This window comes from Medicago sativa, chromosome 2, assembly GCF_051527215.1.
Source record: "Medicago sativa cultivar Bolivia chromosome 2, Bolivia_mono, whole genome shotgun sequence".
Classification (NCBI taxonomy): domain Eukaryota; kingdom Viridiplantae; phylum Streptophyta; class Magnoliopsida; order Fabales; family Fabaceae; genus Medicago; species Medicago sativa.
Window position 1 is genome coordinate 6,122,898 of NC_140750.1, and position 13,102 is coordinate 6,135,999.

General features: G+C 34.0%; 2 protein-coding genes across 12 annotated transcripts; both read right to left on the reverse strand.

The window, feature by feature from the left end:
- Positions 1 to 1,164: 1,164 nt before the first annotated feature.
- On the reverse strand, positions 1,165 to 4,314 carry LOC146943955 (protein NUCLEAR FUSION DEFECTIVE 6, mitochondrial-like). Of its 11 annotated transcripts, none has more exons than XR_015025789.1 (5): positions 4,125 to 4,314; positions 3,920 to 4,041; positions 2,273 to 2,328; positions 1,585 to 1,621; positions 1,165 to 1,395 (listed from the first exon to the last, which is right to left on the reverse strand). XR_015025789.1 is itself a non-coding variant. In XM_085742295.1 (4 exons), exons 1-3 carry the CDS (start codon positions 4,253 to 4,255, stop codon positions 1,614 to 1,616), a joined length of 261 nt encoding a protein of 86 aa, XP_085598421.1. In that variant the 5' UTR covers positions 4,256 to 4,314; the 3' UTR covers positions 1,165 to 1,395; positions 1,585 to 1,613. The 11 variants fall into 11 exon arrangements, 7 of the variants coding, with proteins under 7 accessions (XP_085598421.1, XP_085598419.1, XP_085598422.1 ...); XR_015025787.1 differs by having other exon boundaries at positions 2,257 to 2,328; XR_015025788.1 differs by lacking the exon at positions 1,585 to 1,621 and having other exon boundaries at positions 2,257 to 2,328.
- A 1,107-nt stretch (positions 4,315 to 5,421) lies between these two features.
- Positions 5,422 to 8,069, reverse strand: LOC146943956 (uncharacterized). The gene is made up of 3 exons (XM_085742297.1): positions 7,922 to 8,069; positions 6,479 to 6,628; positions 5,422 to 5,858 (listed from the first exon to the last, which is right to left on the reverse strand). The coding sequence occupies exons 1-3, from the start codon at positions 7,931 to 7,933 to the stop codon at positions 5,568 to 5,570; spliced, it is 453 nt and encodes a 150-aa protein (XP_085598423.1). The 5' UTR covers positions 7,934 to 8,069; the 3' UTR covers positions 5,422 to 5,567.
- Between the last annotated feature and the right edge of the window lie 5,033 nt (positions 8,070 to 13,102).

Consider the following 13,102-nt stretch of genomic DNA (forward strand, 5'->3'; position numbering starts at 1 on the left):
TAAAATGATCCTAAATGCAAAAAATCTTAAATGTATAAAAGTAAATGGAAAATAATGATAGTGTTTGCAAAAGAATTGGCCGATTTAGGTGAATTTTCTTTTTTCAAAGAATTTTTTCATCGGGTTTGATTTTCTTACCATTATGGTTCAATGTTTTAACCCAATGTGGTTTATATTTTAAATTTTACTCTTTAAAAATAAATAAATTTGGAGTTGCATTACAAGAAAAATAATAAATCATAAAACAATTGAAATATCTTAAAATGGAATAAATTACAAATTGTATGGCGATTATTCAGTGAAAATGATTAAAAGCGTGAAATAAGATCCGGTTATTCTTCAATTTAGGCGGGCTAATTGACCTTCTTAAAAAAAATCCAGTTATTCTATGTGGAAATTGAATATAGGTGTGACTTGAGAAAAAGTCTAAGTGTCTTATTGACTGCTTTTCAATTTAATAACCGCAATCACTCCTCTTGTTTAAGCTCTAAAAGTAAACACAAGTGATAGGTTAAATAGACAACCCTCTTTTTTACATATAAACTAGCATAAGCGACCCGCATTGTTTAATAATCAATACACATTACAACGAGCCTTTCAAAAAAAAAATACACATTACAATGAGATCGTGACAATGTTTTCGCAAATGTAAGAATTTTGTTCACAAATGAAGGTATTGTTTATTAACGAGTTTGTTACTTTGTTTCATTTAAATTGCATGATATGCTAGGAACCATATTGGTCACACATTTGATGCTAAGTAAGGCTTATAGTTCAATGCTAGTTTCGTAAAAATTGTAAAACGACAGGAAGGAGAAGATTGGTGCGACGTGGTAGACTAGCATTTGCTTAGCACACCTGATGTGCTTTATGTTTTTTCTAGACGGTCTGGTGTGTTTTACTTCGTTCTTGAGTATACGCCAACAAACTTTTATAGGGAAAATTCACTGCTTGTAATAGCGCATGTTTGGGAGTGAGTTTGACTCATCGACACCATAGAAGTAATACAATTTATAGCTTAACTCATCGCGTGTTCACACTTAAGGTACCGTCAAAACAAACATATACTTCATCTGGATAAGCTACTAGTCTAAAGTGTACTTGTACCTCATCTAAAACCAGCGCATCAAGTCCAAAAATCAAGCAATAAACTCTTTTCAATCGTCAGGGTGAAATAAATCGTTGTAATTTGCAGGGGAGAAATGTTTGCAGTGGAGATTTAATAAAATAACAATCGTACCTAAGCATGCCACCAGCTTTGGATGCTTGTACAATTTAATTCTTGAGATTTTACATTCAACCTATGAGAAAATCCTCTAAGAAGGCCCAACAAGTAAACTGAAATCCACAGAAAGTACGCGCAATGAACCGCACCGAATAACAGCAATCATCCATCTAGAATGCAAAAAGGAAACAATTTAAGAAACTTAAACCATACACTACCACACATAATCAGAATCAAATGACCAACATAATTACAAGATCATAGTAACGTACAATTGTAATTTTATAAATTGCAAATCGTTTATAGATACAAAACTTAATCTATCGATGCAAATCAAGTTGAAATGACAGAAACATTACATGGGTAGTCCCCAAGCCCCAAAATGTGATCACGAGCCTAAACAAGAAAACAGCCATGTCAAAATAGGGTGTTGCACAAAGAATGAGCAAATATATAAAATGCTTTGGGGTGGCAGCATAAAAATAGAAGGATTTGATTTGAACACATTGTTCCTTTTACAGAGAACAATTTGAAAAGTTCAAAATAAGGCAAAAAACTATAGCATCCGGAATCTTGCTTAAGGTTATATTATCAGTATCTTAGTCAACAAGAATTAAAACTCAGATGAATATTAAACAGGCAATTACAAGTTTAACATTGCAACATCATATTAATGTTTTTTCACTGCATCAAATAAAATTTTTCGGAAGGACATAGCAATCACTTTGCATTGAGGTTAGTCACAAATTCGATGGACCATTAACATTAAGTGTGTTAAGATCAATATTCTTATACTGTATGCATCTGCACTCCCATTGCAATACACAACATACAATAAATCCGTCAAGCTTGAATACAAAACCAAAATGCAGTGATCATACAAATTGTATCTGGAAATCAGTCTACAAATGATACAGTCGACATTGATTGTTGCTAATTTAGTGTCTTTCGTATATTCTCAGCAAATGCTCATTGACATCACAGCTTATATGAACAATTCAAAATCCCAAAAGAAAAAAATATTTGAACACCTTATTCAGAGCGCACCTACATAAAACTTTGCCCGAACCCTCTTGTCATTCATCATACATCATCATTGCAATCTGAGTGAATACAATCAATCAGTATGGTCTTCAGATGATTATCTCTAAGCGAATGTTCATTTATATAAAGAGGTCTAGGCATTTTGAAATATGGAAAGCACTAAATAACACAATCCATAATGGATCTTATAAGGGAGAAGGAAGGAGACAGAGGGAGAGGTGAATTGCTCAATAGCTCAAAATGACAGCACTTTGTAAAATAAGTAGTTACTGACAAATTATTGTGATTGGGAAGTTACTAAGAAATACCATTAAATTCCACCATAGCCACACATCAGTTTTTACGAGATATGGTGTTCAAAATCCAATTTTACATTCAATTTGGAAATTTCATTCTCTCGCTAATCTACGGATGACAAGTTCTCAATGCTTCAAAACCTAAAATTTGAAATAAATCCATGTCACACCATCTTTGATGCTCGCTCTTCATCTAGTCTTCTCTTGCCCTACAAAGGGGAAAAAATAACATCCTTTCATTGTGAGAGCAAGAGAAAGACCCTAATTCAAAGGAAAAAAAGTTGATAATGTTTGAACAATAAAAATAGTTGGTCATATGCACCCAAACCCTACATTTTCTCAATGACACAGACTTTCCCTCCCCATCCAAAAAAGGTACAATTGAAAAAGTAAAACAAACAAAGATGGAGCCAACAAGGTTAATATTTATATCAATACGAAAAAAGGCCTAAGCCAATAAGAGGATAAAAAACGTAAGCTATTACAGCAATATTTCATTGTGTCATTATGAAAGCACTTGACTGACTTTAATAGTGTATCAAAAATTCATTTTTACGGAAACTTCTACATGTCTGATTAATTTCATTATTAAGTAATAAAGAGGACAAACAAAAATATTTTACCCCCCATATTCTAGACACTAAATCTTCTACCAAATGAAGGGGGGAAAACACACAGACAATTAGGACCCCGTTTGGATAAACAACTTATTTTGCAGCTTAAAGCATAAGGGCTTATGAATAAGCTATTTCCATAACACAAGATAAAATAAAGTCAAATTGTTTCGGTATAATCTATAAGTTGTTTTCATAAGCTATCCTCGAGAGCTTATGGAAATATGTTGAAAACAGCTTATGAATATAGCATAAGCTGTTCTCATAAGTTTAAGAGCCCGTTTGAATTGGCTTATGTTTGAGCTTGTGCAAATAAATAAGCTTTTATGTATTATTCATAATCTTGTCAAGGTAGTTGATGAAAAAACAGCTTATGGAGATACAATTTTCGTTACCGAGAACTTATGAATTAACACAACAACTTATTTATTTGCATAAGCTGGAAAATAAGCTATTCCAAACGGCCCCTAAATAGTGTCACACGTGCTTACATTAGTATATAAGCTTAAATAAGTCAATCCAAACAAGCCCTAGAGTCACCATGTAAAGTCTATCCAAACTTTATTCCAAGCTTAATTGAACAGTCACAGTCCAATTTCAGCATTTGATAAATTTTATCATGAGAAGAACACGTTTTTCGATTTCTGACTCCCACTTGAAAAAAGCAATTATAAGCAACCAAACAAGCGCAAAATCGGCGATGATAGTTAAACAATAATTGAGGCAAGGAAATCATATACCTTCCGGAGTCCAGCCGTAAGAGTGGCGAGAAACTGAAAGCATTGAAGTGAGCAATGCAGAAGCTGTTGCAGTGTGATATGGAAGCAAAGATTCGACGCCGGAACTCATCTCCACTGGCAATCTACACAACAATTTTTTTTTTTTTTTTTATCAAATTCGAGTAAACTATTATTAGGATTTGATGTTGAAATTGAACGTTGTTACCTTGAAATGCGATTGGAAATTGAGGTTTGTTTTGGGATCCGAAACATTGAGCATGCAGGTCTAGGTTTGGCTCCGGCAGCCAGGTTGGCGCGAGAAGCGGCGGAGCGAAGGAAGCATCTGGCGGCTGACATCGTTAGGGACGAACACCGGAGGTTATGGTGGGTTTTTTTGTTTCTTCTTTTTTGATTCCTATAGGGTTTTGGGAAGGAGGAGACAATAGGTTATGGGCTTGGATTATTTTATTGGGCTCATATGAGCCCAATAATAAGAGAAAATTGCTGTTTCCACTTCAGTTTTTACTTGAAAACATATGAAAATTACACATTTAGCTCTAACGGTAGTTAACTACCGATCGACTTGCCTCTTCAAAAAACTACCGATCGACTTCATTTACTTTCTTTCCTCCTGAATGCTCGTTAGCTACCGTTGAGATTAAATGTGTATTTTTCATGTGTTTTCAAATAAAAACTGAAATGGAATCAACAATGACCATAATAAGATCATTTGTATGATAGAAATTGTCAAATTTGTTTAACATCTTGAATGCTCTACTCTATTTTATGAATTTTATGAATTTTGATTTAACTCATGACATAATACCTATTTAACTATTTAAATGTTTGAAAGAGTTAATACTAATAAGTTTACTAGTATCATTACTTCAATTTTATGAATGAAGTTTATATGATCTCGTAAGTGCAAATTAGATGATAAAAGATGTCATGGATATTTAATATGTGGAGACGCATGTAATACCTTTCTTCTCTTTTCATGTTTGTGTGTGTATACATTTTTTTTTTTTTTTGAAAGAATGTTTGTGTGTGTATACATGATAAATGCTTATTGAGTAATTTTTTTTTGTCTTCACCCTCCGAAATAGAAAACGTGTAATGAAAATTCAAAGTTTGACTAAAAGTAAGTAAGTCTGGTCAAATATCGTTCAAGTCAAGCTTAAACTTGATTATTTAACCAAATGCTCTTAAGACACTTGTTAACAAGACCTTCAATTTATTCTACTTTGATGGAACAACAAAGAGCACAAAATAGAGACTATAGGACAGTATACTCGAGTAAAATAGTTTGATTTTGATTTACAATTTGCTGTCAACAAATTATAAATCATCTTATGTTTAACTTGTAAAGTAATTATGATAATGTTACACATTTTTAATAATATGACGATCATGATTAATTGTCAATTTACCAAACTTTTAAGATAAGTTAATAACAATGTATCATGTAATACCAATTAAATTCTAAGAAAAATAGGTCAAAAAGGAAAAATAAGAGCCATATATATACTCCATAAGGCCATTACCATATATATGAACTAAATCCAAGTTGCAAGGAACCTGAGAGAGTTACAACGGATAAATATGTGACAAAATCAAGCTGAAATGACCAGAAATCTGCAGTGAATTTTGCCTAGGAGCAACATCTGAATTATGAATTTCTAGTCTCAAACGTATTAATCATATCATCCTTGTTCCTTGAACTCTTCTTACTGTTCCTAAACTTTAGCAGTGTATCAAGAAGTACGGGTATGCATATGACTCTAGACATGTCCCTCCCTTGTACTTTGGAGTCATGAGAACAAGAACCCTTCTGTAATTTCTTGTTTTTTTCTTCAAACCTTAATGAGTTGGGGAAGTACATGCGTTCTCTGTCACCTGATCTAAATCCAATCAGCTGTGCAAGGGATACACTGTTGTCTTTGAAGAAAGATGCTGTAGACTGGTTGTAACAACAGAAGAAGAAGTAGAATAAATTGTAAGCTAGAGACAAGCTTATACAAGCATATAAATAAAACATAAAATGTTCATAGACTTGCACATAAAAGTGAAAATAACATATTTTTTGAAGTCTCCACCGTAGACGGGTATTTGAAAATCTTTTGAAACTCTAACGACGACAAATGTTGCCTTCTGAAAGTAGAAGGACGATCATCTTTATCTCTTCATGGATGAGATAATAGCTTGATTGGTGTTGGTTCGACAAAAACAATGGAAAACGAATTCATATTTGTTTTTCCTTGTTTTTGTTGAATTGACATTTATCAGGTCATTGACTCAGCCGTAAGAAAAAGGAGGATCGTGAACATCTACTTCTCGAGAGCGTCATCGATGACTCGTTATAGCTTCAAGTGATTTTTAAGTACCGGTCCATTGTGGTCCATGGTAGAACCCGCCTATAAGTTGTTAATAGTCACTTTACAAGAAGTACATTTCCTTGGACAGTTGGAGGTGAAATTAAATCATTAATGTTATCAACATATAGTGTTTATGTTACTAAGTGGTATTCATTTTATAGCATTATGTCAAACCAAAGTTGAGAAAGGAATAAGAACACAACACCTCAGTATCAAGGTTAGAGGTTGAAAATGAAGAGAAACTAGTGGATGGCATGTGCAATTGATATGGTTTCACTGAAGAAGCTTCCACAACTCTAAGTCTCATATTCAAGAAGCTAAGACCAAGTGGCCATCCAATAACCATTTCATCATTCTGAGAAGACATGACAGCAATTGTTTTAAGCAATACAAAATACATTAACAATTTCAATAAATATGCATGTATGTGGATAAAGAATCAGCCCTTAACAATTAGAAAATGATTAGTGTTTAATACAAGTTTGAAAAATCCAATCATTCAACTAGATATTTTTCAGATCACTCCTGCTGTACATCTAAAATAATTTGTTATTTAGTTCCCTCCTACTTTGGATTTGGCCCACATAAAGTGAAGCTCACTTAGACCTATCAATGTATTTATATAAATATAGACAATGGTAAGATAAAAATTTACTATATGATTGAGGGACCCTCCTACTTATGCTCAAAATGAACAATCTATCCTGGCTATGTAACTCTTAGGTACCAAAACTGTCAAATAATGATCATCTAGATAAAGGACCAGCATTTTTTTCACCCCAATATTTTCTGTACTACATAAAAAAATATAGGACATGTCGATATTATTAGGATTGATATGATAGTTCAAGTTACATTACATCTTAGAAACAACTCAGCTCAGCACACCAAAACTCTGATGGATTTTAATGAAATGTTAATTCATGTGACTACTGAATTAGCAACCAGTACTATTATTATGATCCTAGCAAAGAACATTAATGGGGTCTTTTCTTTTTTATGTTATAGTCCAAATGAAAAAAATACAAAAATAGTACACATTATTAAACAGTTTTTTTTCTTCTTCTTTATATCAATCCATTTGAAAAATACAAATTTAGCTGATGTTAATGTAACAATTAAAATAATATTTTTCTATCTAAAAAATCAATAAAAAACACACATTCTAGGATGAATTTATTTCATAAAAACTGACATGCAAGAGTGCCTACCGACAGTCTAACATGATAGAAAAACATATAATCTGTACCTTACAAACTGATTAATTCATCTTCATGAAATAGATTGGAGATGAAAGACTTCATCACTCACCTCTTATAAGTTTTACTAACATATATAACATAAGGAATTAAGCATTCACATAGAGAAAAGCAAGAGGCACAAGAAAAGTTCAATTTCCTTTCAACTTTAAACTATTAATATAGTCTAAAAACATTGACATTTATGAATGAATAGTATTAAACAGACCCAAAAAAATGTCATGATCTTTCACTGACAAAACAGTGAAACATCTGATAAACCAGCTCAAAATAGTATGGACAAGAGATGCTGAATGGCAAAAGAAAATGGAGAAAGAAAGCATAATAGTGTGAGAATATTTTTGTTCTTATTTGTGTGAAAAAAAACAAGTCAAGCATGGAATTATTACCTCTGTAACCATGGTGTCTCTGCCTCCCTGAGAAACTGATGTGAAAATGATGATCACAGAACTGAAACAAATGTTTTGGAGAAACCGATGGTGAATTTATTTACGTGTCTCCTAACTTGTTTCCTTCTTTCTACATTATACATTTAAGAGTATGGTCCCACTTGAACTGCAAAATATTAGTAGCTCAAAAATTAGATTAGATCAGCTAAGCTTTTGTTTTTGCCTATATAATCCAAATTTTGATAAGTAAATTTAAAGGTAACTTAGAATTAGATGGAATATATATGAGTTTGATGTTTTATTATTGGTGAGCGACACAAGAGAAGTGTTGTAATGTAACTTTTTTTTTTTGGTACCATGCTTTTTTTTTTTTGAGAGATTTTTGGTACCATGTTATAAAGTTATATAGGTAAGAAATTTCCACTTTAATTTAACAATGATTAATATCTATAACGGAGTTTGTTGGACACAAACTGTGGGTTCTTCCTTTTTTTCTTCTTCTTTTTATAGTTAAGACTCCAGAGTCAAAGATCAAATTCATGACCACTTGTTTAAAGAGTCAAATCTCTTAACACTTGGATCAATATGATGTTGGTTAATTCATTCATGGACATTAGAGTGCATCTTTCTTTAGAAAAATAATATTTTAAATTTTTTTTTTTTTGAGGTACTTGAGAATTAAATGTGTACACGCCTCCAAGACAATAAAGACTTTTGGCTAAAATTTCACTTACAAAAATATTTACATTAGTGCGACACTTAACTACGTTGACTATACCCAATCCCTCTTGCTTCAATTCATATACAAGGTATACGTAGGAAGAAAAAAATTAAGGACTTAATTGTTAATCAATTTTTTTCAGTGAACGAGTATCATCTGTGTGCAGCTATGCATTCTCAAGATTGTATTTAAATGCTTATCGTGTTTGATTTTTGAAGTAGTTTCTACCTTCCCTAAAACAAAAATAACTTATGGCACTTGTTACATAATTTAGCGTTGGGAAAATGCTTAATGCGTTTGATTTTTGAAGTAGTTTCTACCTCCATTGATTGGCGAAGATTGGAAAACGACTGATACGTTACTTCACTGTTGTTGTTGGTGGTTTGTATGCCTTTTGCAACATGCAACTGAAAATCATGTTCTGGGATTGTGATGTGTGCTATGAACATGTTTCTTTTAACATTTTTTTAACCTTCAATATTTAATTGGATAATCCTAACATTCTTTTGGATACTACGATTGCTGTTAGAGAATAAGGAAGATGATAATAATATAGCTAGAGACATAGATTGCATTGCAAGTAATAATAGTGAAGTTGATAATAACTTGATAAGCAAGTTACTCTAGCATGTACATAGAAGCTTTGTACTTCTATAAATACTTCGTGTACTCTGTAATTACATTTAAGAGAAATGAATTTCAGTTTTTCACATTTCCATAACATGGTATCTAGAGCCTTTCATTCTCTCTCATCTTCATGAAGAAAGTTTGTTACAAAGTTAGTTACAACAACTTTCTTCATCATCTTCTTCGATCCGCCATGGATTCTTCATGAATCTTCCTTGATTTTCTTCAGATTCTTCGTTTTTCTTCTTGAATTCTTGCTGATTCATACTTGAATCAACTCGTTTCTTCTTGAATTCTCGTCTCGTCTTGTTGCTCTGTTCTTCACCATGCCTCGCAACAATAATCAAACCGATACCGAATTCCGTTATCGTTACACCGCTCTTGGATGGATCCAACTACCTCGCATGGAGCCGTTCCATGATTCGAGCCTTTGGCGCGAAGAACAAATTGAAGTTTGTTGATGGTTCTATGGAAGTTCCTGATGAGGATGATTTGAATCGTAATGCCTGGGAACGATGCAATCACCTTATTCAATCATGGATTATCAACTCTGTTTCGCCTCAAATTGCGCAAACCTTGGTTTTTCATGAAACCGCCATTGATGCTTGGCTTGACCTTAAAGAACGTTTCTCTAAAGCTGATAGAATACGCATAGCTACTCTTCGCACAACAATCAACAACTTGAAGCAAGGATCTAAGTCTGTATTGGAGTATTTCACTGAAATGCGTGCTTTGTGGGAAGAATTGAATTCTCACAGACCTATGCTACATTGCACTTGTCCACATCCTTGTCGTTGTGCTGCCATGAGAGAAGCTCGTAATTTCAGACTTGAAGATCAAGTCATTCAGTTTCTTACTGGACTTAATGATCAGTTTGCAGTTGTTAAGACTCAAGTCTTGATGATGGATCCTCTTCCATCAATTAACAAGGTATATTCTTTGGTGGTTCAGGAAGAAAGCAACAATCACTCTATAGCTTCTTCTGCAACTGAATCACTCTCCTTGGTTAATGCTTTTGATTCACGCAACAAGTCTCAAGGGAGGGGTAAAGGTATCTCTAATAGTTCAAAACCTCCCAGACATTGCAGTTTCTGTGGAAGAAGTAATCACACAGTTGATTACTGCTATGCCAAGCATGGATATCCTCCCAATTTTCAGAAGCCAGCTCCTTCTGTTAATGCTTCATGTAGCAATGAAAATGTTGAAGCACCACCAGGAAGTAGTACTGATACTACTTCATCCAATGCTAGTATTTCTCAAGAGAAATATGATCAGCTTCTTAGCCTGCTTCAACAAGTGAACTTGCTTCCTTCATCATCTGCTTCTCCTTCTAGTGCTAATAATGTCATTTCCACCTCTGTGTCAGGTATATCCTCTATATTCTCATGTTCCATAACTTCAAAATCTGATATATGGCTCTTAGATTCAGGAGCCAATGAACACATTGTCTCTTCCACACACTGGTTCACTTCATATCACAAAATCTTGCCTAAACCTGTGAATTTACCTAATGGCACTTCTGTGTTAGTTGAACATGCTGGTACCATTCATTTTTCACCTCAATTTTATCTTGATAATGTCTTGTTTTCTCCTTTGTTCAATTTGAACTTGATTTCCATCTCTAAAGTTTGTGAGTCCCTGAATTGTTATGCCAAATTTCATGACAAGAAATGTTTCTTACAGGATCTTCAATCCCAGAGGATGATTGGTTTGGGTAATCAATTTGAAGGTCTCTATAGATTAGACTTAGGATTTTATGAGTCTCTTTTAATCAATAAAGTCAATATAAATAATGTTGATGTCAATCATACCATTCCTGCTTCTGCCTTACGGCACTTCAAATTAGGTCATGTTTCAAATAAGAGGCTTTCATCTATGTCTCATATTTACCCTGGTCTTACTTTTGATTCTCATGCAACTTGTGATATATGTCAATTTGCCAAACAAAGAAAATTGCCCTTTTCCTCAAGTTTATCTGCTGCAACTAGTAAATTTCAACTATTACACTTTGATATTTGGGGACCTTTGTCCATCACTTCTGTCAATAATCATAGATACTTTCTCACCATTTTAGATGATTATAGTAGATTTGTTTGGATTGTCCTTTTAAAATCCAAGTCTGAAGTCTCTCAACATGTCAAAAATTTCATTTGTCTCATTGAAAACCAGTTTCAAATCACTCCTAAAACCATCAGAACTGACAATGGACCTGAATTTTTGCTCTCTTCCTTTTATGCTTCCAAAGGAATTGTTCATCATAGGTCATGTGTTGAAAACCACAACAAAATGGTAGGGTTGAGAGGAAACACCAACACATTCTTAATGTAGGTAGAGCTCTCCTTTATCAATCCAAACTTCCTTCATGTTACTGGTCTTATGCTCTCCTACATGCCACCTTCATCATTAATAGAGTTCCTTCTCCTAACCTACACAATAAATCATCATACCAATTACTTCATAACAAGTTACCTGATCTTGACTCCTTCAAAGTTTTTGGATCTCTTTGTTACTCTACTACTCTTCAAGCACATAGAACTAAACTGTCTCCAAGAGCCAGAAAATCCATATTTTTAGGTTACTCTGTTGGATTCAAAGGCTCAACCCTTTTGGATCTCAACTCTAGAGAAATTTATGTTTCCAGAAATGTTGTATATCATGACCACATTTTACCATATCCTTCAAATCCCTCTTCCATTACCACCTCTTGGGACTATTTTGCATCAGATTCTTGCACCACAAGTAACCCACCTGTTCATACTCCACCTTCCCTTCCTGCCACTTTCATTGACCCTGAACCTTCCCATGATGAACTATCATCTCCTACACCACCTCCCATTCTCAGACACTCCTCTAGAATATCAAATCCTCCATCTCATTTACAAGACTATGTCTGCAGTAATGTCTCTTCTGATTTGTCTGTCAAGTATCCCATTTCTGAGTCAGTTTCTTACCACAGTTTGTCTCCATCTCAATGTGTCTTCACTTTGTCAATTGATTCTCAATCTGAACCCACTACATATGATGAAGCAAGCAAGCACATTTGTTGGCAGCAGGCCATGCAAGCTGAACTGAAAGCTCTTGAAAATACTGGTACTTGGAAACTGGTGGATTTACCACCTGATGTTAAACCTATAGGGTGCAGGTGGATATACAAAATTAAGCATCATGCAGATGGCACTATTGAAAGGTACAAAGCAAGATTGGTTGCTAAGGGATATAACCAGATTGAAGGACTTGACTACTTTGACACATATTCTCCAGTTGCGAAGCTTACCACAGTGAGAACTGTTATTGCCCTAGCATCCATTAATAATTGGCACATTCACCAATTAGATGTAAACAATGCTTTCCTTCATGGTGATTTACAGGAAGATGTTTACATGATTGTACCTCCAGGTGTCACAACTTCTAAACCAAACCAGGTGTGCAAGCTCATGAAGTCACTTTATGGACTTAAACAGGCAAGCAGAAAGTGGTATGAAAAACTTACCTCTCTTCTTGTTCAACATCAATACACTCAGTCAAACTCTGATCATTCATTGTTTATCAAACAAAATGCCAGTTCCTTTACTGTGCTCTTAGTGTATGTGGATGATGTGATTATAGCTGGTACTTCTCTGCATGAATTTCAATCCATCAAGAATATTTTACATGCAGCATTCAAAATCAAAGATTTAGGCCAGCTTAAGTATTTTCTTGGTTTAGAAGTTGCTCATTCACTCAAGGGATCTCCTTATGTCAAAGGAAATATTGTTTGGACCTTCTATCTAATACTGGTTATTTGGGATCCAAACCTGTTTCAACTCCTTCTGACCCATCATGCAAAGTTCATC